The sequence below is a fragment of the Notechis scutatus genome, chromosome 9 (genome assembly GCF_049901735.1).
Source record: "Notechis scutatus isolate UNSWTSFEM ecotype Mainland chromosome 9, rNotScu1.2, whole genome shotgun sequence".
NCBI classification, from domain to species: domain Eukaryota; kingdom Metazoa; phylum Chordata; class Lepidosauria; order Squamata; family Elapidae; genus Notechis; species Notechis scutatus.
Genome location: NC_142017.1, coordinates 19,428,402 through 19,454,808, shown reverse-complemented (window position 1 = coordinate 19,454,808; position 26,407 = coordinate 19,428,402). Strand labels below are relative to the sequence as shown.

General features: G+C 43.6%; 1 protein-coding gene across 2 annotated transcripts in view; it reads left to right on the top strand.

The window, feature by feature from the left end:
* Positions 1-440: 440 nt before the first annotated feature.
* OSGIN1 (oxidative stress induced growth inhibitor 1) overlaps positions 441-26,407 on the top strand; it is a 30,167-nt gene continuing 4,200 nt past the window's right edge. The window contains exons 1-5 of one of the 2 annotated variants that reach the window (XM_087971723.1): positions 441-518; positions 10,148-10,254; positions 15,629-15,765; positions 19,453-19,644; positions 26,049-26,140. In XM_087971723.1, coding sequence (XP_087827849.1) covers positions 10,197-10,254; positions 15,629-15,765; positions 19,453-19,644; positions 26,049-26,140 — 479 coding nt within the window. In that variant the 5' untranslated portion in view covers positions 441-518; positions 10,148-10,196. Of the gene's footprint in view, positions 532-10,147; positions 10,255-15,628; positions 15,766-19,452; positions 19,645-26,048; positions 26,141-26,407 lie in introns of both variants that reach the window. The other variant, XM_026690311.2, reaches the window with a different exon arrangement.

Here is a 26,407-nt window from a genome sequence, read left to right as displayed (position 1 = left end):
TCCATTCCATTCCATTCCATTCCATTCCTTCTCTATTCTATTCTATTCTATTCTATTCTATTCTATTCTATTCTATTCTATTCTATTCTTCATTCCACTACTCTGTTCTGTTCTGTTCTATTCTTTATTCAATATTCCATATTCTCTATCCCATCCCATCCCATCCCAGTTGTGCTCTTACCAAGGCTTAGCCAAGCGGCTCCTTGCCGAAGAAGGCACTGCTGCCCGGTGAGCCCGGCGCGGCTTTTCACCTCCATTCATAAAAAAAGAGAGAGAGAGAGAGAAGCCGAGCCGGCGAGCGGGAAAGCGCTGACTCACGCGACTGGGAGATGGGCCTAGCCCCGCCCCGCGAGGGACCCAAGCCCCGCCCCTCGGCTCTGCGGCTTGCCCACCTCGACTTAACTGGTATATTTAAGTGGCGGCGGCGGCGGCGAAAAGCCGCGGAGCGTCTGGAAGGCGAGCGGGTGCCGGGCGATTCCGGGTTCGTCGCGGGGCTTTCTGGAATTGCGGGTCGGGAGGTCCCTTGCTAAGGTAAGCCCGGAGCTCGGGCTGCTGCCAGTGGGAAGCCCGGGCTGGGTGGAGGGGACCCCGGAGAGAGACCCGTCCGTGCGCTTGGCACCGTCTGCATGAGTCGCCAAGACGCCCGGCCGGCGTCCCTGCAGACCTGCCCTTCTTTCTCCAAGCGGGCGCCCTCCCTTGCAATGCCCGCACGCCGATTTTTTTTGGGGGAAGCAGCCCCTTTAAAGACGTGGGATGGAAAGCTAGGATTTCTTTCCAAGCTGCTTTTTGCAGGAAAGGCTGCAAATGCACTGAGCAGAAATGTCCCAGCTTGGGCAGCGTTATGGAGACTTGTGGACTTCAACTCCCAGAATGCCCCAGGACTGACTTGGCTGGCTGGGGAATTCTGGGAGTGGAAGCCCGCAAGCTTTAAAAGTGGCCAAGGTTGTGGCTATCCCTGTTTGTCGGAAGGATAGCTTCCAATTGGTGGGGTATGGGAAAAAGACTGATCCAGGTTTGTGCATGCTTGATAAACTTGGTTGGGTTAGGGACCTGCCAGTGAAAATACTTTGAAATGAAAATACTTTGAAATGAAAATACTTTGAAATGAAAATACTTTTGAGAAATTGGGTGCTTGAAATGGGTAGACTGACTCTGGGATTGAAAAATAAAGAAGAGACAGAATGTTACAAGGTATAGAATACATTTTTACCAAGGGTGGGAACAGAAAGGAGGGACCCAGAATAAAAAAATAATTAAGATTTGTAGAATGGATAATTGAGGTACAATGGAATATAATGGATAAGACAATGGATATACGTTAACAGTATATAAATCTATAAATGTATATAAGGTATGTGTCATATACTTTAGTATGTATGGCAAAAATGAATGCCAGGACAACCACACCGTGTCCAATGTTTTAAAAATCCAATAAAATATTTAATAATATTCCCCAAACCCCAAAAACTTTAACCTTACAACTATGTATACACTTATACTTATTATCTTGGAAACAATTGACAAATCAAATAAATAAAATAAAAATAAATAAATAGTAATAATAATAAAAGAAAATACTTTGAAATTGCAATGTACCATCGCAATAAGTAATGAACTATGTTTGAATGGGGTTCACCTTTCCTTGGCTCAGCTAGCACTCTCGGGGACCAAGGCATTGTGGGTGTTGTAGTTCTAGGAGGAACCAGTTACTGTCCCCAAGATCAACTTGGCAATATTGTGCTTTGAAACTGCTCCAAAGAGCTGCATGTGTGGGATGTTGGGAGTCCGCCGAGTGAGATCCCAGCCAAGAATATTATGTAATGTTGTGCCTGGAGCAAGAGAGGAGCCCTTAGAGGGAACGAGCTAATCAGTAAAGAGAGAGAGAAAGGAGTGGAAAGATACCAAGCAAGGGATCCAACCAAAAGGTCAAAGACAGCTTTTCAGGAAAATGATAATAATTTACAGGTTCTTCAGAGCAATGTTTACAGCATCCTGGGTTGTTTCTGAATAATGAACGTTGGCTTTTAGCAAGCTTTTCTTCGGTCCCACAATTTGTGAATTGCATGGGTCCAATATTAGTGTCAACTCAAAAATATTTCTGTGGTCTTTTAGAGTTGCCGGAGCCCTGACAATTAGGGAAGAAAAATCAGGGCTGTTCTTTGGGGTCATGAGTAGATACTAGGCCTTGTGGGAATTAAAAGTGGTTAAGGCAAGCGGCTAGGAACCAGGAGATGGTGAGTTCTAGTTCTGCATAAGCCATGAAAGCAAGTTTGGGGCCAATTACCAGGGGGCTGTGAGTTCTAGTCTCCCTCTTAAGCTTGAGAGCCATCTGGATGGCTTTGGGCCAATGACCAGGAGACTGTGAGTTCTAGTTCTGCTTTAGGTATGAAAGCTGGCTGGGTGACCTTGAGCCTGTCACTCTCTTTCAGCCTAACCCCCGCAGGGTGGTTGTTGGGAAAATAGGAGAAGGAAAGTATGTTGGCTATGTTTGCCACCTTGAGTTATTTGTAAAAATAATAAAGGCTGGATAGAAATAAATAGATTTGTAATGCATAGGACGGGGCGATCAATAGATCAACAAGCTTCCCTGCCTTTTGGAAAACCTGAGCATTCTTACTTGTTAGTTGAACATGTCCATTCATAAGCCTGCTTTGAGCCATCTTCCACAAGCCAGCATTTTTTTTCTGAACCCAACCAGCAGCTGACTGAGGTTGTAGGTGCCAGGGTGATAGCAATGGAGGCTTAAACACGACTCCCACGGTCTTGTTAAAAAAATTTAAAACGGGTACATACACCAAGGCCATGTTATACATTTGATATCAAATGTTTTGTTTTGCCTTGCTTTGTTTCCAGGGAATTTAATCCTTATGCACTGCAAAGTCTGATACCAGAAAAGAAACAATCGTGCGTAGTTTGGCATTTTAATGAAGAATAAGATCTTTTCTGAGCCAGTCTGAAAAAATTAATCAGCTTTCAACAGATTGAGACAGATGGACAGCAGGTTTTTCTTCTTTATTTCAGTATCTGTTACTCTTCCCCATCAGTTCTAAGAAGTTAGCACCAGCTTTTTTAGATAACTGCTGTTGCACCAACACCTTCCCAGGCCCTCTGATAAAAATGCTCTCCTGTTTTGGCTTCTTTCCGGTCCAAAGGAGTGTTAGGAATCAATTAGGTGAAAGAACTCCATACTGTCTGTCAGCAGCGTAACTCTTCAAAACCTTAAAAGGGGTCAAGTTTATAGTTGATAACGACAGGAGAAAACTACAAAAGACATCATTCCAACATCAAAAATGGTTCACATCTGGCTAGGAGCAGGAGAGAGAGAGAGAGAAAGGGAGAGGAAGAAAAAGAGAGAGAGAGAGAGACAAAGGGAGGGAGAGACAGAAAGAAAGGAAGGGAGAGAGAAAGAGAGAGAGAGAAAAAGAGAGAAAGAAAGAGAGAAAGAGAGAAAAAAAGAGAGAAAAGGAATTCTCCCAGGAAGTCCTTGACTTGTAACCCTAATTGAGCCTAAAATTTCTGTTGCTAAACAAGAGCGTTGTTAAGTGAGTTTTGCCCCATTTTGCAACCTTTCTCGCCACTGTTGTTAAGTGGATCACTGCAGTTGTTAAGTTACAGCACAGTTGAGTGAACCTAGTTTCCCCATTCACGTTGCTTGTCAGAAGGTTGCGAAAGGGGATTCCAAGACACTCCCAACTGTCATAAATGCGAGTCAGTTGCCAAGCATCTGAATTTGGATCACATGACCACGCGGATAGTGTGATGGTTGTAAGTGCGAAAAACAGTCGTAAGCAACTTTTTTCAGTGCTGTTGTAATTTCAGTTGGTTCTAAACTGTTATAAGTCGAAGACTAGCTGTAGAAGAGACTGTTAGGCAGTGGTTTCAAATGTTGCTGATTGCTCCATGCTAACCCCTTCCCTTCCTGCTTACATGACCCTGGACTTTTGGCTGGGAAAGACATTTTGAAAATTTGCAGGATTTCCTAGCTTGTTTCCGAGGATTAGTGTGAATTGGTTGAATTGAGCCTCATTAATCCTTGCCAGTTTGAAGATGCTGGCTGGGGAATTCTGGGAGTTGAAGCACAATGCATTTTCAAGCTGTCAAGGTCAGCTATCATTAAGCCTGTAAGTTTCCTTCCTTAATGCTGCTCTAATGGACTACATTTGGCATTGGCCCCTAGAGGTATCATGATTTGCCAGATCTTCCGATGAAAGCCTTTGTGTTCTCATCCTCTTTTCAGTTTGTTGCACGTGTTCCATTTTTTTTTCATGTTTGTATTCTTATGAATGAAATTCAGAGATGGTATTCAGTAGGTTCTGACCAGTTCTAGAGAACCGGTAGCGGAAATTTTAAGTAGTTTGGAGAACTGGCCAATCCCACCTCTGACTGGCCCCACCAACCCCATCTATTTTCTGCCTCCCATTGAGTCCCAGCTGATTGGCTGGGTCTCCTTTGGTTGACCTGCACAGGAGAACAGAGCTGGAAAGCAGGCTAGTGGGGTGGGGGAGGGAAGGGGGATTTTGTAGTAACCTTCACCTGCTACGTCCACCGAGCCACACCCACAGAACCGGTAGTAAAAAAGTTTGAATCCCACCACTGGTGAAATTCCCACTCATCTGCATAGGCTATAGCCAACATCTTCTTCTTGTTGTGCCATATCCGTCATTGGACATTGGTAATCATGTTGGCAATCCTATTTTTATCAACAGCCGCATGAAAAAAATGCTGTTGGGTTTTGTCCAAACTGGTCCCTTAGATTTTGAAGTTCTTCTGCCTGGACATCATTTGCCTTCAATCTTTCCCTGGGAATGCCTTTTTCCCCCCCGGGTGTTGCATTCCATGTTCAAAATATTCTAAGTTTGCTTTTTTTTTAAATGGTTTTGACGATTTCCCTTGGCTTTCCTAGGCGGCTTATCACCTCATTTCTGATTTTGTCAACTCAGCTTATATGTAACAGCCGCCTGCAAATCTGCATTTCAAATGCTTCTAGTACTCCACTTCTCTGCTCGCAACAGAATACCCTACTACACCACCACACTTGAAATTTTGGGCTTGGACAACCTTGAACTACGCCACCTACAGTTGGACTTAAGCGTAGTACACAAACTTTTCTGCTTACAATGTCCTACCAGTCAATGACTACTTCAGCTTCAACTGCAACAATACAAGAGCCCACAACAGATACAAACTCAAGGCAAACCGCTCCAAACTCGATTGCAGAAAGTATGCCTTCAGCAACAGAGTGGTCAATGCCTGGAATGCACTACCTGACTGTTGTTACATCCTCTAACCTCCACTCCTTTTAACCTCAAACTATCCACTATTGACCTCACCCCATTCCTAAGAGGTCTGTAAGGGCATGCATAAGTGCACAATCTTGCCTCCCGTCCCTGTCCTATTGTCCCCATTTATTTGTACCTATTTCCTGTATTCTCACTCAGGTTTATACTTATTCCTATTCTCTGGTAAGTGATGGACAAATCAAATCAAATAAAAATAAATAAAGTCAACTAAATGCCACCACAAGATACAGAACCACAAACTAGCCCAAAGTGCTGCATTTATATCACACCCAAGCCATCCCCATTTATCCGTACCTATTTCCTGTATTCTCAGGTTTCTTCTTATTCCTATTATCTTGTAAGTGATTGACAAATGAAATAATAAATAAATGAAGAGGTGGTCTCTTCAAGTGGCTCTATGTCTGAGACCAACTCTCCACTCCGTAGGGCAGGATAGAAAAGATGTAGCATCTGACAAGCCTGATTTTTTTTTTCTACAGCCAACTGTACAATTATTTCCCAGCCTGGGGAGAACGGAGATCTTGAGTCCTTGCATGAAGATGCTACAGAGGGAAGGTTAGGGTTCTTCTTTTCCCATCACCAGAACCATCTGGGGGATTCCAAACAGAGACTTCGAAGAGCGAAGCACTTGGCAATCTGGTAGATCAATCTGTTTGGTTCTGTTTCCTCCCATGTTTCTGCGGGTTAGCTATTTTCTCAAGCTAGGCCTTGTACAGACGGTTTGGGGAAGTTCTCCTTTAAAGAAAGGAAGTGTGTGAAATTGCCACCCCCTTTTTCAAGATGCAGTGGTTTCGTGCACGAGATTGCTCCTGATTCTGAGGAAACCTATGTCTGTCAGTAGACCTTATTTTGCAACATACGGTATGTGAAGAACGCTGAGCCTCCTCTTCAGAAATGTATCTTCCACCTTGTTTGGGTAGCAAGTGGGAAGTCTACTCTTGGCTGCCTTTCTAAGAAGAACCCCCCCTCCTTGGCATACCTGGATCTCTTTCTCAGACCACAGTTCTAGAATTCGCAAACAGCCCGATCATACGGGCTGGAAATGTTATTCAACGTGTCTGGAGAATACCAGATGGAAGGAGGCAACTGACCAGTTATGGACAGGAAGACAAAGGTCACGCACAGAATTTGAGGAAGGAGTTCTGTTTTTCTTCCGTGAGGTTCGTTGAGGTGGCCTAAAGCACTTCCAAGTTTTGTTTTTTAGGATTACATGACAGTTATGTAATCAAGATGTTTCCAGTGAGTTGTTCCGAGGTTTGCATAAGGGAATTATATAATATGATGTTAGATTATAATGTTGTAATGTTGTAAGTTAATACTAAGAGAGCTGGTTTGGTCTGGTGGTTAAGATACCAGGCAAGAAAGCAGAAGACTGTGAGTTCTAGTTCCATCTCAGCCATGAAAGCCGCCAGCTGGCTGACTTTGGGCCAATCACTAGAAGACCGGGAGTTCTAGTCCCACCTTAGACATGAAAGCTGGCTGGGTGACTTTGGGCCAATCACTAGAAGACCGGGAGTTCTAGTCCCGCCTTAGACATGAAAGCCATCTGGGTGACCTTGGGCCAATCACCAGGAGACTGGGAGTTCTAGTCCCGCCTTAGACATGAAAGCTGGCTGAGTGACTTTGGGCCAATCACCAGGAGACTGGGAGTTCTAGTCCCGCCTTAGACATGAAAGCTGGCTGGGTGACTTTGGGCCAATCACCAGGAGACTGGGAGTTCTAGTCCCGCCTTAGACATGAAAGCTGGCTGAGTGACTTTGGGCCAATCACCAGGAGACTGGGAGTTCTAGTCCCACCTTAGACATGAAAGCTGGCTGGGTGACTTTGGGCCAATCACCAGGAGACTGGGAGTTCTAGTCCCACCTTAGACATGAAAGCTGGCTGGGTGACTTTGGGCCAATCACTAGGAGACTGGGAGTTCTAGTCCCACCTTAGACATGAAAGCTGGCTGGGTGACTTTGGGCCAATCACCAGGAGACTGGGAGTTCTAGTCCCACCTTAGACATGAAAGCTGGCTGGGTGACTTTGGGCCAATCACCAGGAGACTGGGAGTTCTAGTCCCGCCTTAGACATGAAAGCTGGCTGGGTGACTTTGGGCCAATCACCAGGAGACTGGGAGTTCTAGTCCCGCCTTAGACATGAAAGCTGGCTGGGTGACTTTGGGCCAATCACCAGGAGACTGGGAGTTCTAGTCCCGCCTTAGACATGAAAGCTGGCTGGGTGACTTTGGGCCAATCACCAGGAGACTGGGAGTTCTAGTCCCGCCTTAGACATGAAAGCTGGCTGGGTGACTTTGGGCCAATCACCAGGAGACTGGGAGTTCTAGTCCCACCTTAGACATGAAAGCTGGCTGGGTGACTTTGGGCCAATCACCAGGAGACTGGGAGTTCTAGTCCCACCTTAGACATGAAAGCTGGCTGGGTGACTTTGGGCCAATCACCAGGAGACTGGGAGTTCTAGTCCCACCTTAGACATGAAAGCTGGCTGGGTGACTTTGGGCCAATCACCAGGAGACTGGGAGTTCTAGTCCCACCTTAGACATGAAAGCTGGCTGGGTGACTTTGGGCCAATCACCAGGAGACTGGGAGTTCTAGTCCCACCTTAGACATGAAAGCTGGCTGGGTGACTTTGGGCCAATCACCAGGAGACTGGGAGTTCTAGTCCCACCTTAGACATGAAAGCTGGCTGGGTGACTTTGGGCCAATCACCAGGAGACTGGGAGTTCTAGTCCCACCTTAGACATGAAAGCTGGCTGGGTGACTTTGGGCCAATCACCAGGAGACTGGGAGTTCTAGTCCCACCTTAGACATGAAAGCTGGCTGGGTGACTTTGGGCCAATCACCAGGAGACTGGGAGTTCTAGTCCCACCTTAGACATGAAAGCTGGCTGGGTGACTTTGGGCCAATCACCAGGAGACTGGGAGTTCTAGTCCCACCTTAGACATGAAAGCTGGCTGGGTGACTTTGGGCCAATCACCAGGAGACTGGGAGTTCTAGTCCCACCTTAGACATGAAAGCTGGCTGGGTGACTTTGGGCCAATCACCAGGAGACTGGGAGTTCTAGTCCCACCTTAGACATGAAAGCTGGCTGGGTGACTTTGGGCCAATCACCAGGAGACTGGGAGTTCTAGTCCCACCTTAGACATGAAAGCTGGCTGGGTGACTTTGGGCCAATCACCAGGAGACTGGGAGTTCTAGTCCCACCTTAGACATGAAAGCTGGCTGGGTGACTTTGGGCCAATCACCAGGAGACTGGGAGTTCTAGTCCACCTTAGACATGAAAGCTGGCTGAGTGACTTTGGGCCAATCACCAGGAGACTGGGAGTTCTAGTCCCGCCTTAGACATGAAAGCTGGCTGAGTGACTTTGGGCCAATCACCAGGAGACTGGGAGTTCTAGTCCCACCTTAGACATGAAAGCTGGCTGGGTGACTTTGGGCCAATCACCAGGAGACTGGGAGTTCTAGTCCCGCCTTAGGCATGAAAGCCATCTGGGTGACCTTGGGCCAATCACTAGGAGACTGGGAGTTCTAGTTCCACCTTCGGTATGAAAGCAGATGGGTGACTTTGGGCCAATCACCAGGAGGCTGTGAGTTCTAGTTCCATCTTAGCCATGAAAGCCATCTGGGGGACTTTAGGCCAGTCATGAGACTGGGAGTTCTAGTTCCATCTTAGCCATGAGAGCCAACTGGGTGACATTGGGCTAATCACCAGGAGACTCTTGAGTTCTGATCTCACCTTTGGCATGAAAACCTCCTGGGTACCCTTGTGGCGGTTGCTCTCTCTCGCAGGGTTATTGTTGTGGGCAAAATAAGAGGAGGGAGGTTTATTGTATATATTTGCCGCCTTGAGTTATTTGTAAAAATAACAAAGATGGGATGCAAATAGATAAATCAATAAATAAATACATGTTGCATTGTCTGATGTTTTATTTACAATAGAGATAGATAGTACTTGTATCTGTTTTTATCAAGAACAGTTTGGTGTATCATTAAGTGTTGTACGTTATGATTCTTGATTCTTAACGAATGTACCTTTTCTTTATGTATACTGAGAATATTTACACCAAGACAAATTCCTTGTGTGCCTAATCACACTTGGCCAATAAAGTATTCTAATGGCCAAGGCACCAGGCTAGAAATCAGGAGACAGTTAATTCTAGTTTTGTTTTAGGGATAAAATTCAGCTAAGCTGACTTCAGGCCAGTCACTCCCTCTTAGACCAAGACAGATTACAATGTTATTATAATGGGGAAAATAGGAGGAGGAAGGACTATTAGGTCTTGAATTATTTATGTAAATGATAAAGGCAGGAAAAAAATCAATAAAATCTCATGCAACGTGTGAAACATAAAGTTAAATCTTTTTGCTAAAAAAAATAAGAGAAAGATGGGGAAAACCAAAGCAAAGCTAATCACTGTAAATTCTCCATTGTTGAATATTTGCTAAGGTCTTGTATTCAGTAAGCTGCATTCTAATTAGTAGTTAACCAATGATATGCAGTGTGAAAATATAAGTAGTGCCGTTTGGCACTTTTTTCCCCAGTCGATGTGCTCGAAACAGCCTTGCAATCTGGGGAAGGTCTCCCTTCCCTTCCCCTCCTTCAACACAATCATGGGTGCCAAAGTGTGAAAGGTGCTTACAGGTGTGAAACTAAACACTTCCATTCTGAGACCGGACAAAAGCTCCTGCCACCCGAAAGGCCAACTTGAGGTTAGACTGGAAAATTTGCTAATCTCCTTTCTCCCTGGATTGTCCAGCGTTTGACTCTAGTTCTGCGCCATCTGCTCATGGAAGGTCAGAGAAGCAATAACCCATGGTCCAAATATTTGTGTGGCTTTATCGTTACAGGCAGGCTTGGAGGTCTTTGAACTCTGCTGGCAGAGTGGAAGAATAAGTCATGTTTCATGCACATCTGGAACAGAGCACCGCCAAACTTTTTCCTGTGGTGATTATAGGTAAGTATCTCTGGGAAGTAATCAGCAGATACCAGCACACTTACCTAGCAAAGCCAGCCTGTTTTTATCAGCCACAAAGTGCTGGAGTTCCAAAAATTATGATTAAAAAAGGAACATCTATTTATATTCATTCTCTCTCTCTCTCTCTCTCTTTCTCTTTCTCGATCCTGTCTTTCAGTTTCCTGCATTTTGGCCCTTCCTTCCTTCCTTCCTTCCTTCCTTCCTTCCTTCCCTCCCTCCCTCCCTCCCTCCCTCCTTCCTCCCTTCCTTTCTCCCTTTCTCCCTTCTACTCCTTCCTCTCTCCCTTCCTTCCTTCCCGCCTTCTTCCTTCCTTCCTTTCTCCCTTTCTCCCTTCTACTCCTTCGTCTCTCCCTCCTTCCCTCCCTCCCTCTCTCCCTTCCTTACTTCCTTCCACTCTCCCTCCCTCCATCCCTTCCTCTCTCCCTTCTACTCCTTCCCCTTCCCCTCCCCTATGAAAAATAAAACAAAAGAAACATCTATGCATTTCCTGCTTCCTTTCTTTGCCTTTTTCATGCAAAGCATTTTTAAAAATATTGAAAACAAACTGGATTAAAGGTCTTGGCCCAGTTCACGTATAAAATGAGGTTGTCTTGTCTTCAGCTTGGCTAGGGAGATCTCCCCCCTGTTGCACATCACACAAGTGGAAATTTGTAGATGTAGCGGTGAGTCTTTTAGCGGAGTCGGGAGGAGAGAGAGATGGCAATGGGAAAAAGCTGTATGTCTTCTGACCTAGACTTCCCCCAACAGCACGAAGCTGAGTCCTCCTCCCGGTAAACCCCTTTTATTTGATTTACAATGAATTTCCTCTCCAACAAAGTCCCGGCCAATAGTATTTCACGATAGTTCCCAGTTACAAACCTTGATCAGGCTTGGAGAGGGGCCATGTCTATATCTTTCAGTCGCAGCAGTAATTGGCACAAATGCAGGAATGTCTCCTGCAAAACCCCACTCCCCTTTCGCTCCTCTTTTATTCCCTATGGGAGGGGGTCATTCACCGTCCACCTGTGGCTTTACTCCCAAGTTGGCCCATGTTCCTCAGCTGTTCCCTTCGTCTGGCAGCTCTGTGCATGTGTACACTGGGAACAGGCTCCAGCTGTTCTTCTTCCCCACTGATCTCCGACTCCGAAGGCAGCTGATAACTGTCGGACGGCCCTGGCCCCATCTCTGCCTCCGATGCAGAGCCCTGGTCAGAGCCTTCCCCAGACTCCAGGACTGGCCCATGTTCCTCCCCAACCTGCTCACTGTCCGAATCTACTGCCAGCTCTGGGCCACAACAGTGTTATATCAGCTCTGTCCCATCTACCTAAAGTCCTTTGCTTCCTTATTAAGTATGAGCCAACAACGTGTTGCAGCTGCCCAAACTCCCAGTGCTGCCCTATGCTGCATCAACAGAGGGATAGAATCAAGATCCCATGGTGTGTTCTTGAAACGGGCTATGCCTAGTCTAATGAAAAGAAAGTCTAGAGGTGACATGACAGTGATGTTCCAATATTTGGGGGTCAACCTATTCTCCCGAGGGCAGGACAAGAAGAAATGGATGGAAACTTAGCCAGGAGAGAAGCAACCTAGAACTAAGGAGAAATTCCCTGACAGGGAGAACATTAGAACAGCTTGTCTCCCAGAGTTGTGGGTGCTCCATCACTGGAGGTTTTTAAGAAAAGATTGCACAACCATTTACCCAGAATGGTGTAGGATTTCCTGCTGGAGCAGTGGGTTAGACTAGAAACTTCCCATGACCCCTTCCTGTTGTGGCCTGCCAGTCGCCAGCAGAGCTGGCGGCAGACTCGTACAGTGAGGAAGTTGGGGAGGAACATGGACCAGTCCTGGAGTCTGGGGAAGGCTCTGATGAGGGCTCTGCATCGGAGGCAGAGTTGGGGCCAGGGTCGTCTGGCAGTTATCGGTTGCCTTCAGAGTCAGAGATCAGTGGGGCAGAACAGCTGGAGCCTGTTCCCAATGTGCACATGCACAGAGCTGTCAGGAGAAAGGAACAGTTAACAAGGGCTGATTTGGGAGTAAAGGCACAGGTGGACGATGAATGCCCCCTCCAATAGGGAATAAAGAGGACTGAAAAGGGGAGTGGTGTTTGCAGTAGACAATTAGTTCGTTTAATTAGTGTGAAGATTTGTTTGTGACTCTCAGAGATTCTTTGCCAAGTATTTTTCTTGTACGGTGTTGCGCTTGGAAGCTATTGGCCTGGCAGCTCTCTAAGCCTGATAAGGTCCGTGATTGTAATTCACACTTAAAAGACTGTTTGCCGGGACTTTGCTGGATGAGAATGATAGGAACTCACATTAGCCTAATAAAAAGGGGTTTTGTCCGGATGAGGAGCCTGCTTTGTGCTTTTGTGAAGATCAGAACACTATTATTCTATATCCTGTAGCTTTCTCCAGATACAATAAGTGCAAATGGAATTTTCCTACCTATCAATGTAAGCACCAAAGACTTCTGGAAGCTACAGAATGTTCTATTTAGACCTTTTGGGAGACGGATGAGCTCTTCAGTGGGGAAAAAAAAAACTTGGCTGTAACAAGAATCAAGAAGGGTGGGGAAAATTGTGACTTCCAGCTGTTTTTACAACCTGGGGCCTGTGCCAGATGGAACAGAATCCCTCTCTCTCTCTTTCTTGCTGTGTCATGCTGACCAGCTTCTCTCATTGCATGTTCCCCGGCTCTGACGCTTTTAAGCCACGAGGTTCCTGTGGCGAAGAGTGACAGATGGTTCTGTCTTAGCTGGTTTAAAAAAAAAAAATAAGCTGGCAAGAATCTGGCAGCTTTAGCAAACTGAACGCCTCCGTTCTCTCATCTAAACTATTTAGATTGGCAAAATTGTCTCTTGAGGGAGGCAGTCCTCGACTTACAACAATTCACTTAGTGACAACACTGGGGGAAAAAAGTTCCAGGCCTAATAACCCCAAGCATTTGAGATTTTTCTCATAAGAAAAATGTATCTGCTCAAAACTGGAAGAGTGTTAAGATACCAACAGAGGGAAAAATAATTGAACAAAATGTTTGAATGTGCAGAAATGAATAGATTGACACTAGAATTTAAAGAAAAAAGAAGAATCTGAATACAATATGGTATGGGACTTGTTTTATCAATGGAGAGAAAATAGAATAACCTAAAAGGGATTTGTCATATCAATAAAGTGATAAGAGGAGTTAATGGAATAGATATATAGATTGTATTTACACTATGTATATGGGAGTGTGATTAGTGTTATGTTGTTAAGATGAACAAGAATATTGTTACTAATGGATAAGTAATTTGAAACATGTACTTAATCGACACACAATTGAAATGGAATGGGTTTTTTTTTTGTATATTAATTTTTAAAAAAAAAAATTACAAAAAAGAAAAGAAAAATGTTACAGTCCCCAATGTTTTTGGGCAATTCTTCCAGCTCTCTTGCATCTTCATAAATGTGGCAATTAGAACTATGCACCCGAGTCCAGATGTGAATAGAGATTTCTCCAAGTTCATTATACGGTTGGCCATTTTATTTGCAGCCCCTTTTTCTTATTAGCCTATCTATGCTTCTGTCCACAGCTGCTCCATCATAGTGACATCAGCTGAGTCACTATCTTTGCAGGTAGTCCTTGACTTATAACGGTTCATTTAGTGACTGTTCAAAGGTAATAAAGGCCGTGGAAAAAGCGACTTACGACTGTTTTTCACCATTGCAACCTTTGCAGCTGCCTCATGAACCTGTGATCAAAATTCAGAAGTTTGGCAACTGACTCGTATTTATGACTGTTGCAGTGTCCTGGGGTCTCGTGATCCCCTTTTGCGACCTTCTGACAAGCCAAGAGGGGGCGAGCCGGATTCACTTAACAACCGGGTCACTAGAATAGAATCAATGGAATAGAATAATCCCTCGATTGTTCTTTTGAATGTACACTAATCGGCGTGCATTAAAGGGAAATTTCATTGCGTGCAGCTCTCAAAGGACCACCACCTCCAATATAAACAGAACAAATAAATAAACACAGATAAATACAGAATTATACCCCGCATATATTATATGTCACAGAGAAACAAACGCAGTCTAGTTCAGCTGTACATGGTGGGAGGATTAACTTCAGGGAGTCACTTAATAACTGTGGCAGGAAATGTAAAATGGGGCAAACGTGTCCCTTAAGAAATGTCTCACTTAACAACATAAATCTTGGGCTCAGTTGCAATCGCAAGTCAAGGACACCGGGACGCTGAAACCATCACCAATACTTGCTAGGTTCCAAGCATTCTTATTTTAATCCCGTGGCCACAGGGGATGCTGCAGTGGTCGTAAGTGTGAAAAATGGTCATAAGTCACTTTTTTTCTGATTATAAAATAAATCCGAGTTGTTCAGCTGGAATATCTTCAGGCAGGCTAAACGTGCGACTTTGATTTGCCAGGGCTCGCCCTACAAAAGTCCATTTTCTTATTTCTGGCTATGAACTCAGCCGGAGGGCTCTTACGTGTCAATTATGCCTCTTGTAGCTATGTAGCAAGCCAAATTTGTTTTCTAAGTGCTTGGATTCAGCCGACCACTGAATTTCACTTTGGTGGCCCTTGACCAAGAAACTTTACAACGAGCCCAGCAGATTTGTTTTGAGGGTTGTGCAAAAGGAAGTGATAAAAAAAAAAAATAACAACGTTAAACAGGCACCTTCTTTTCCCAACAATGCAAAATTCAGATTTGCATTTGCTTTGCATACCTAATTGCAACCAAATTGCAACGCTAGTCCTTTAATTCCAGAGAAATTGGTTTGATAGAATAGGAATGGAAGATAGGAGTATTTTTAAACAGATTAACAGAGTTGGAAGGGACTTTGTGAGTCATCTAGTCCAACCCCCTACCCAAGCAGGAGACCCTACACCATTTCTGACAGATGGCAGTCCAGCCTCTTCTTGAAAGCCTCCAGGGATGAAGCTCCCAAAACTTCCGAAGGCAACTTCTGTTCCATGGGTTGATTAATCTCACTGTCAGAAAATTCCTCCTTATTTCCAGGTTGAATCTCTCCTTGATCAGCTTTCACCCATTATTCCTTGTCTGGCATTATTCAGGTGCCTTGGAAAATAGCTTGGCCCCTTCCCTCCTCTCTATGGTAGCCCCTCAAATATTGGAAGACTGCTATCCTGTCTCCCCTGGTCCTTCTCTTCCCTAGACTAGCCAAGTCTAGTTCCTGCAACCGTTCATCGTAGGTTTTAGCCTCCAGTCTCCTAATCACCCTGGTTGCTCCTCTCTGCACTCTTTCTAGATTATGGGGAATGTTTACCTCCTTGAGTTATTTATGCAAATAAGAAAAGCTGGATGAAAATATATCTGGGGCGTGTAACCTAACTTGGATCCGCTTGATTTCTGTCTTTCAGGAAACGGCCCCTCAGGAATCTGCTTGTCCTATCTCTTGTCTGGCAACGTGCCCTACGTCAGAAGGAATTCTGCTCATCCTAATCCGATCTTGCAAAGGAAATTAGAAGAGACCCCAGAAGTTCCCATAGTAGATCAGGTTGGTATATAGCCCAGACCTCTGTGGGGTGGGTTCTTCTAATCAAGCAGATTTGGCTGCGAAGAAACTCTTCATTTTGCAAAAACAAGGGGGTTATCCTTTACTCCCAGGGTTTCATTATGGGTGGCAAATTCCTATAAGTTTATAATCATATTATAGAAACTAGCTGTATACCCGTGCTTCGCTACGAAACTATGTGGTGGGGCTTAGCTTTTTTTGGGGGGTGGGATTCTGCCTCTGCCTACCAGCATCCATCAGTATTCATCTGGCTAGCGTCCTGTCAGTGTGTGAGAGAGTTGAGAGCTGTTTGGAAACTGAAACAGTATTTGCTGTGTGAGCAAGAAGGAGACAGCAAGGAGCGTGGGCGTGGCTTAGCTCACTGTTTTGTACTAAAGCTGCTTGGTGCTGTGAAACTAAAACTGAAACTCCTCTGCTTGTGTTTTGCATTTGGAACAGATTTCTTTTCAGGTGGGGAGGGGGAGTAGAACTCCTTAGCATCAGAGCGTGTTAATAATAATAATATAGGAAATACTGATGCTCTGATGGTCATTTTGAAAAATCCTTTCTTAGTGAGCACCTAGAAGCCAAGAGGAACATAAGTGCCAAATTTCAAGTTTGTAGGCTTTACGGTTCTGGAGATTTTGTGATGATGCGTGAGGGGTATTTTGCTTTTTTATATATATATATCAGGCTAGAAAGCAGGAGACCCCGAGTTCAGATCTTACCTTTGTCATGGAAACCAGCTGGGAGACCTAAAGCCATCTCCCCCCCCCCTCTCTCTTACCTCACAGAATTGGGAGGAGGGAAGTGGGTCGTCTTGAGTTATTTGTAAAAAATACTAATACAGCTAGTCCTTGACTTAGGACCACAACTGAGCCCAAAATTTCTGTGGTTAAGTGAGACTTTTGTGAAGTGAATTTTGCCCCGTTTTACAACCCTTTCTTGCCTCCATCGTTAAGTGAATCACTGTAGCTGATAAGCTAGTAACCCCAGTTGTTAAGTGAATCGGGCTTCCCTGTCAACTTTGCTTGTCAGAAGGTCATGAAAGGGGATTGGGTGGCCCCGGGACACTGCAGCCGTCATAAACGTGAGTTGCCAAGCATCTGAATTTTGATCACATGATCATGGGGAGGCTGGAAACGTCATACCTGTGAAAAATGGTCATAAAGTCACTTTTATTCAGAGCCGTTGCAAGTTTGGACTAAGTGAACTGTTGTAAGTTGAGGACTACCTGTAGATAAATAAAATTAATATTGGCTCTCTAGATCAGCGTTCCCCAACTGGTGGGCCGCAGCCCACTGGTGGGCCGTGAGAAAATTTTGGTGGTCCACAGAGAAATGTCCCCCCCAAAGTACTCTCCCCAAAACAATTAATCCAGGCTGCACGGGAACACAAGACTGCACCGCCCACATGGCCCACAGGAACTCTCCCCGCCCGCTCGCTCCTTACCCGGCAAACTTGCCTGCTAAATTGCTATTTTTCCTTTTTTTTCTTTCTTTCTTCCGACCATCAACTTTTCTGCTGTGCCAGGAGATTTAGATTAGCTAGGAAGCAGGAAATGGTTGGATTTCTTGCTTTCTAGCTAGTCTTTAGATCTTCGGCTCTGCTTTTAAGCACAGCCGAACCTCCCTTAGGACAGAAGGTTCTATTATTCATGGCAAGCAAATTTTGTGTGACAGACTCAGGTAGCCGATAGCAGATAGATAGATCACTGAAAGATTCTGAGAGCAACTCAATCTGCCTGCCTGCTCTCCTGATTTTGGGTAAAAGCGGCTCTTTTTTTAAATAAAAAAATTCAATATTTACATACATGGTATGTTGTGAGTTAATTTTGTGAGTATGCTTGCAAGCAAATTTTATGTGACAGACTGAGCTAGCCGATGTCAGGTAGATAGATCTCTGAATGAATTCTGTGAGCAATTCAATCTGCCTGCCTGCTCTTGGGTAAAAGTTGCTCTTTTTTAATAAAAAAATTCAATATATAAATATTTATAATATTTACATACAAGCCGTGCCCAGCCAGTCACATGACCACCAAGCCACACCCACAAATTAGGCCATGCCCACAGAACCAGCTAGTGGTCCCTGGGATTTAAAATTATGAGTTTGGTGGTCCCTGAGGTCCAAAAGGTTGGTGACCCTTGCTCTAGATGGCTCTTGGCAACTTTAATACATATGGACTTCAACTCCCAGAATTCTCCAGCCAGCTGCTCTAGACAATCCACAAGCTTCAATTTAAGGCTGTACCACGAAGGAGAGATGGTTGGATATTCCAAAGTCTTTGCAGTAGATATATGCCTCTTTGCAGTATAAAATTTACGCTGAGCTTTATGCATTTGCCATTCAATATAATCTGGAAAGTTTATCCCCCTTTTAAGCTGTCTAGATTAGAGCAGCGCCCCAAAGTTTTATTTATTTTTCTTACATATTTTTATTGTTTACAACTATAAATACAAAACACAGAGCAGCTGTTTTGTCATTACTTTGCCCTACATACCAAAGGTGTAGTCAAACCCATTAACATTTCTATTACTGGTACAATATTTACATTTGTTTCCAATCCTCCTAGCTGTTTTGGTTCCGACCTTCTACTCTTTTTTGTAGCCACAGATAAAACTTGTTCCAAGTATCATAATATTCTGAATCCCCCTTATTTTTCATTTCTTAAAGTTAGTCTATCAGATTCTGCACACACGCCATTATTTTCCTTATTATCTCTCTTTTCGGTGGTATTCCAATATTGTGCATAAACCATTCTTGCCGCGGTCAATACATGTATTATTTAATATGTTGTACCTTTGCTGCAGCCTTCTGTCCTTATTCCCAACAGGAATCATTCTGGCTTAAATCGAATGTGTTCTCCAACCATTTGCTCTACCCATGCCTGTATCAATCTCCAATATTGTCTTGCGTGGTTACATGTCCACAACATGTGGTAAAATGTACCTGGTAGATCCTTGCACTTCCAGCATTTTGGTGATAAGTTTTAGCAAGCCTTGCTCGAGCAGCACCCCAAAGTTTTCAGTACTTGTCTTAGGAATCACCTGTTGTGGTTCACTGGCAGCCTGTGTAGACAGCAGTGGAATCAGACAGTGGGCAAGAACGGGGACCAGTCCTCAAGTCTGGCGAGGACTCGGACGAGGGTCCTGCGTCCGATGCAGAGATGGGGCCAGGGCCATCTGGGAGTTATGGGCTGACTCTGGAGCCATTGGAGTCTGGCAGCAGCGAGGCAGAGGAGCAAGGGGAGCCTGTTCCCAGTACGAGTGTGTGCAGAGCTGCTAGAAGGCAAGAGCAGCTGAGACAAAAGGGGCAACTCGCGAGTAATGCTGGGGAGTGATTGCCCCTCCCCTAAGGTATAAAGGACAGGCAAAGGTGACAAAACCTTTGCAGGAAGCAAAGTTGTTTTCTGTTCAGATTAATCCTTGAAGCTCTGTGTGGACTTTGTACTTAGGTTGGCTTTTTACAGTTAATTTGGCACTTTAGTTGTTGGCACCAATTCAAAAGAGATAAAGGTGGGTGCTTATCTCGAGGCACTGTTTGGGACTCATTATAGGCTGTGAATGAAAATAATTCCCAACATTGAAATAAAACAAGAGTTGTTTTAACTAAGAGTGTGCTTAATTACAGTCTCGGGAAGCCTTGGTCAATTGGAACATCTCCAATTAAAACATCTTGTTTTCCCTGTAGGATCTGGAGTATCTCTCTGAAGGTTTAGAGGGTCGATCTTCCAGTCCAGTGGCTCTCCTTTTCGATGCCCTTCTGCGTCCGGATACGGACTTTGGCGAGACAGCTGATTCTGTCCTCACTTGGTGGCATGAACCTGACCGAGCGATCCCTCATCTGGTTCTGGGCAAAACCCTTCCTGGAGGAGCTTGGCATGTAAGTGCAGCTCAAGATCTTAGTGTTTATAAATGAAGGGCAATAGTACGTGGAACAGAGAATATTAAGAGTTAGAAGGGACCTTGGTGGTCTTCTAGTCCAGCAGTCGCCAACCGGTGGGCTGTGAGAAAATTTTGGTGGGCCGCAGAGAAATCTCACCCCCACAAAGCAATTAATCCAGGCTGCGCAGAAACACAAGGCTGTGCCGCCCACATGGCCCGCGGGAACCCACCCCGCTCGCTCACTCCTTACCCAGCAAACTTGCCTGCTAAATTGCTATTTTTCCTTTTTCCGACCATCATCTGTTCTGCAGTGCCAGGAGATTTAGATTAGCTAGGAAGCAGGAAATGGTTGGATTTCTTGCTTTCTAGCTTGCCTTTAGATCTTCGGCTCAACACAGCTGAACCTCCCTTAAGGACTGAAGTTTTGCTTGCAAGCAAATTCAGTGCAAACTCACAGCAAGCAAATTTGAGAGACTGAGCTAGCCGATGGCAGATAGATGCATGATTCTGTGAGCAACTCAATCTGCCTGCTTTTCCTGATTTTGGATAAAAGTTGATTTTTATATATAAAAAATTCAATATTTACATACATGGTGTGTTGTGAGTTAATCTTGTGAGTTTGCTTGCTAGCAAATTTTATGTGACAGACTGAGCTAGCCGATGGCAGATAGATAGATCTCTGAATGAATATGTCATTCTGTGAGCAACTCAATCTGCCTGCCTGCTTTGCCTGATTTTGGGTAAAAGTTGCTCTTTTTTAATAAAAAAATTGAATATTTATATAAATATTTATAATATTTACATACAAGCCCTGCCCAGCCAGTCACATGACCACCAAGCCACACCCACAAATTAGGCCACGCCCACAGAACCGGTTAGTGGTCCCTGGGATTTAAAATTATGAGTTTGGTGGTCCAAGAGGTTGGCGACCCCTGGTCTAGTCCAACCCCCCTGCCCACGGCACGAGACTCTACACCAGTGATGGCTAACCTTTTCGGCACCAAATGCCAAAACATGCTGCGTGCATCCCCCAAAATGCAGTGCACGCATGTGCTCTGCCCACCCCACCCATGCACGTGTGACCCACCCCCTGCCCCTGGCACTTCTGCATGTGACCTCCCACATCCCTGCGCATGCGTGTGCACCCACTCCGCACCCACACATGTATGCGCGAACCCCCTGTGTGTACCCCACACATGCATGTGTGAACCCCGTGTGTGCACCCCACACCCCCGTTGCATCTGCACACAACCGCCCCACCCACCGTGCATGCACAGCAGAGACCAAAAGACCAGCTGGCCAGCAGGAGGCGCCCACGTGCATGCACAGCAGAACTGAGCTGAGGCCACGGCTTGCGTGCCCAGAGAGAGCCACATGCCATACGTTCACCATCACGGCTCTACACCGTTCCAGACAAGCGGCTGCCCAGCCTCTTCTTAAAAGCTTCCAGTGATCGAGCATCTACAACTTCTGGAGGCAAGCCGTTCCATTGGACAAGTGTTTCCACTGGCAAGGAAATTTCTCCTTAGTTCTTAAGTTGCTTCTGATTAGTTTCCATCCGTTGCTTCGCCTTCTGCCTTCAGGTGCTTTGTAGAATAAGTTGACCCCCCTCCTCTTTGTGGCCGCCTCCTCAAATATTGGATCATGTTGCTATCATGTCTCCCCCGAACACTGATCTGCATTGGCTCAAGGGTTTTTTTTTCTCTTATCGGAGATCTTTGTGTTATGTATTTTATTCCACAGTGGAAAAAAATGGTTTCTTAAGTTAGCCTTTCCATTACTCCAAAGACTTCTTGGTCATCCACATTTCCTAATGTCAATGTCTGGAATACTCTACCCGACTCTGTGGTTTCTTCCCCAAACCCCAAAAACTTTAACCTCAGACTGTCTACTATTGACCTCACCCCTTTCCTAAGAGGTCTGTAGTGGGCATGCATAAACGCACCAACGTGCCTACCGTCCCTGTCCTATTGTTCCTTTTATTTTTTTTCTTATCTTTCTTATATATGTATCCATGTATTCATAACTATGTTTTTACTTATACCTATTATCTTGTAAGCGATTGACAAACCAAATAAAAATAAAATAAAAATGTGAAGATACCTAAAACAAAACAGTGGAAGGAGATTGCCTAGATGAGCTTCTTATGGATTGAATAAAAATATGGGAATTGAGGAAGGTAGCATTCCCCCCTTACATGCCTTCTATCCAAATAATGAAAAGCACTGGTGGTCTGTCCACGAGAAATTCTCTGGAATCCTCTTCTTCTCTGAAAGAGAATCAAAAGAGAATCAAGACCACATCTCCACGATATAAAAAAAGATGCTGAGACTGTAGAACAGGAGTCTTCGAACTTGACAGCTTTTAAGACTTTAGTCATGTTAGCTCAGGAATTCTGGCAGTTGGAAGTCCACAAGTCTTAAACTTGCCAAGTTTGAAGACCCTCGATCTATTCTACCTACCTATTCTATCTATCTATCCTATCTCTTTCTTTCTCTCTCTTCTGTTCTACCTCTCTATTTATCTATTCTATCTATCTATTCTATCTTTTTAAGACTCTCTCTCCTCCTCCCTGTCTATCTATTCTATCTCTCTATTCTATCTACTATTCTCTATTCCTACCTCTCTCTATCTATCTATCTATATTTATCAGGGTCTTCAACCTCTATTCTAGCTTTCTCTCTTGTGGATTCTTCAACTCCTTTCTAATTCCTCCTCTCTAGTCATGTTAGCTTCAGGAATTCTGGAGTTGAAACTCCAAATTCCTCCTCCAGTCATGTTAGCTCAGAATTCTGCGTTGAGTCCACAAGTCTTAACTAAGAAAGACCCTCGATCTATTCTATCTACCTATTCTATCTATCTATCCTATCTCTTTCTTTCTCTCTATCTATTCTACCTCACTTTCTCTATTCTATCTTTCTCTCTCTCCCTCCTCCCTCCATCTATCTATTCTATCTATCTATCTTTCTATCTCTTTATTCTCCTCTTTATTCCAGGGGCCTTCAAACTTGACAGCTTTAAGACTTGTGGACTTCAATTCCCAGAATTCCCCCTCCAGTCATGTTAGCTCAGGAATTCTGGGAGTTGAAGTCCACAAGTCTTAAACTTGCCAAGTTTGAAGACTCTTGCTCTAGAAAGAGTGCAGAGAAGAGCAACCAGGGTGATTAAGAGGCTAAAACCTATAAAGAATGGTTGTAGGAATTGGGCACATCTACTTTAACCAAAAGAAGGACCAGGGGTGACATGATGGCAGTGTTCCAATATCTGAGGGGCTGCCACAAAGAGGAAGGGGGCAACCTAGACTTCAAAGCACTTGAAGGCAGGATCAGAAGCAATGGATGGAAACTAATCAAGGAGAGAAGCAACATAGAACTAAGCAGAAATTTCCTGACAATTAGAACAATTAATTAGTAGAATGGCTTACCTCCAGAAGTTGTGGGTGCTCTAACACTGGAGATTTTTAACAAGAGATTGTACAACTATTTATGTGAAATGGTATATGATTTTCTGCCAGAGGACGGGGTGGGACTTCAAGATCCCTTCCAATTCTGTTATTCTGTTAATTCTATTAAGCTCAGCTTTGCTTTTAGCAGATTGAATGGGAACTGGTGGTGGAAAAAAGATATATATCTAGATATCTAGATATAGATATACAGTATATAGATATTTATAAATAAGAGATAGATAGATAGATAGATAGATAGATAGATAGATAGATTTTTTTTTTGCACCAAGCTGATATAAATCAAGTTAAAACATAACCCAAGTTTATAGAACCAGTCTGGGCCAAACTCTAAATGTTCGGTTAGTATGGGATGAATTAGACATTGTAAACTGTTCAGAGTTTGAACTCTGAAGAATAATTAAATACAAAAGACTCAAATTCAAAATGTTTCACATTTTAATTCCGGTCTTAGTAGAAAGAGATCTGAGCTAGTTCCAACCCTTTTTAAAAGTGTTACGAGTTTGAAATAATTGAATGTCAAGTTCGTAATGAGCATTTTGAACTTAAAAATTGGCTCTTTCAGAGCATTCCTGGAATGGTTGAAACGATGTCAAAACGCTTCCAGTAAATTTGGGGCATCTGCTGGAAGTTAGATAATACAAAGATGTTTTAGATTTATCTGCTGGACTTGCCATCTTGGGTTTTTCTTTTTCTTTTCTTTTTGAATAGTTTGCTTTTTGTTGCATTTTGTTTATTATATTATTGTTTCCTTGCTTGGTGTATCATAACCCACCAAATCAAATGAAAGATTAAAATAAAACATTTCAAATATAAAACAGGGTGTTTTGTGATTGAAATATTTCACATACTTCTGTCACAGAACTGCTGAATATGGTTGGAATTTCAATTTATCTACACTGTTCTTGTGTTAATATATATGCCTGCCTGATATTTATTGAAGCTGATTCTCCAAACAGCCAAAATAACAACAACTTCACACTACCTAAAAAAAATGGACATACAGTATAAGTAGTCCTTGACTTACGACCACAATTGCAGCCCAAATTTCTGTTGTTAAGTGAGACATTTGTTAAGTGAGTTTTGCCCCATTTTACAATCTTTCATGCCTCAGTTGTTAAGTGAATCGCTGCAGTTGATAAGTTAGTAACCTGGTTGTTAAGTGAATCTAGCTTTGCTTGTGAGAAGGTCACAAAAGGGGATCATGTGACTCTGAGAGACTGCGACCGTCATAAATATGAGCCAGTTGCCAAATGTCCGAATTTTTATCACATAACTAAGGAGACGCTGCAATTGTTGTAAGTGTGAAAAACAGTCATAAGCAGAGGTGGGCTCGCAGGGGCTGAGGAGAGATCCCAGTAACCTCAGAAAGACAAGCTGCAAGGGAAAGCTCTTAATAGGCTTAACTGAACTTCTGGGCTTTAGGCCAAGAGCATTTCACACCTCGTAAAAGTGTGGCAAGCTAGATAAACAATCCACTCAGCGCTTGCTGAGGGACAGCCATTGAGAAAATCAGATGACGGAGCCACCATCCTCCAAGGGGATTAACTCCCAAATAATAAGAATCACGTAACTCACCAGAAACTCCACTAAGACTCCAAGATCCCTCTCATAGTCACGGCTATTAAGCCTGGTTTCACCCAGTCTTTTATTTAAGTATTAAATGCACAAAATAATAAAACAACTTTTTGGTATATATCTTTTTTTAGGTAATTAGGGCAAAGAACCGACGTTGAGTTGGCCACACCCACCCAGTCACATGACCACCCAGCCAGTTATTAGGGCAGAGAGCCCCTTGCTAAAAAAATTGAAGCCCACCCCTGGTCATAAATCACTTTTTTCAGTGCCATTGTAACTTTGAGCAGTCACTAAATGAACTATCGTAAGTCAAGGAAAACCTGTGTTACAGAGAAGATTTGGCATCAGCTTAAAAGTTTGAAGATTTGGAAGTTTGCACAAACTGAAATGGGTAGAGTTGTATATGGCTACATTGGAAATGAAATATCAAAGTCTAAAAATAGGGGGGGGAAATGGAATCCAATCCCAGATTAGCAAAAACATTCCAAATAATAAGAATGAACAAGTAATTTCTAATGGATCGAGCGTCCTTAAAACTTTATGGCCAGATAGAATCCTGAACATTTAGATTAAAACATGGTTTGCTAATAAGCCACGATTACTAGAGTTCTCATCGTGCAAAAGTCGTAAACCCTGCTTTGCAAATATCCTTTGCTGGTTATATGCAACATCTTGCAACCAAGTCAAAGAAATTGCACTGTGTATTACAGAGAGAGAGGCCTGTGCTAAATTTGTGAGGAGGGGCAAACTTTAGTTTTCTGGCTAATTTTGTGGGAGGGACCCACCTACATCAATTGCCTCTGTGTGTGGTTTAGGAGTTGTACAGAGGCAGAGAAAAGGGCACTCCAAAGAGTGATAAAAGGGCACAAAAGATCAGCGGATGTTCTCTTCCCTCATTGGAAGATTTGTATAATGTGGGATGTAGAAGGAAGATACAAAAGATCTTGAGAGACCCTTCACATCCAGGCCACTCGTTTGAGATCCTACCATCAGGAAGACGATATAGAGTGCTGAAAGCTAGGACAAGTAGATTTAAACATAGCTTTTACCCAAGTGCTGTGATCAGGTTAAATGCAGAGTTATGAATCTGGTGGTCTTAACATATATATATATCCTGGTTGTATAGTTTTTAACTGTTAATTGTTTTAATTTGTTTTACATTGTTATTTGTATATGTCTTTTGGTGTTGTTCAGTTGTATGTTGTGAAAGAGCACCTTATTTCGTTGTTCTCAGGTTCTGAGTACAACGACAATACATTTATCTTATCTTATCTTATCTTATCAATTCCTTCGCTGCTTCCAGTTGTATTTCCAGATCTGGATTTATGTTCTAATTTTCTTTTTTCTTTCTTTCTGTCTAGTCTATTGAAGGATCCATGTTCACCCTGAGCCAAGGAGATTGGATGGGGCTTCCTGACATACCATTCAAACAATGGTTGAGCAAGAAGAAAAGGTAGGATAGCTTCCCTTTGGGAAAATAATTAATAGAATAGAGTAGAGTAGAAAAGTAATAGTAATAGTATAGAACAGAACAGAATAGAATAGAATAGAATATTGGAATGGAATTGGATAGGATAGGATAGGATAGAATAGAATTCTTTATTGGCCAAGTGTGATTGGACACACAAGGAACTTGTCATGATGCATGTGCTCTCAGTGTACATAAAAGAAAAGATACATTCATCAAGAGTCAAGAATCCTAAGGTACAATACTTAATAA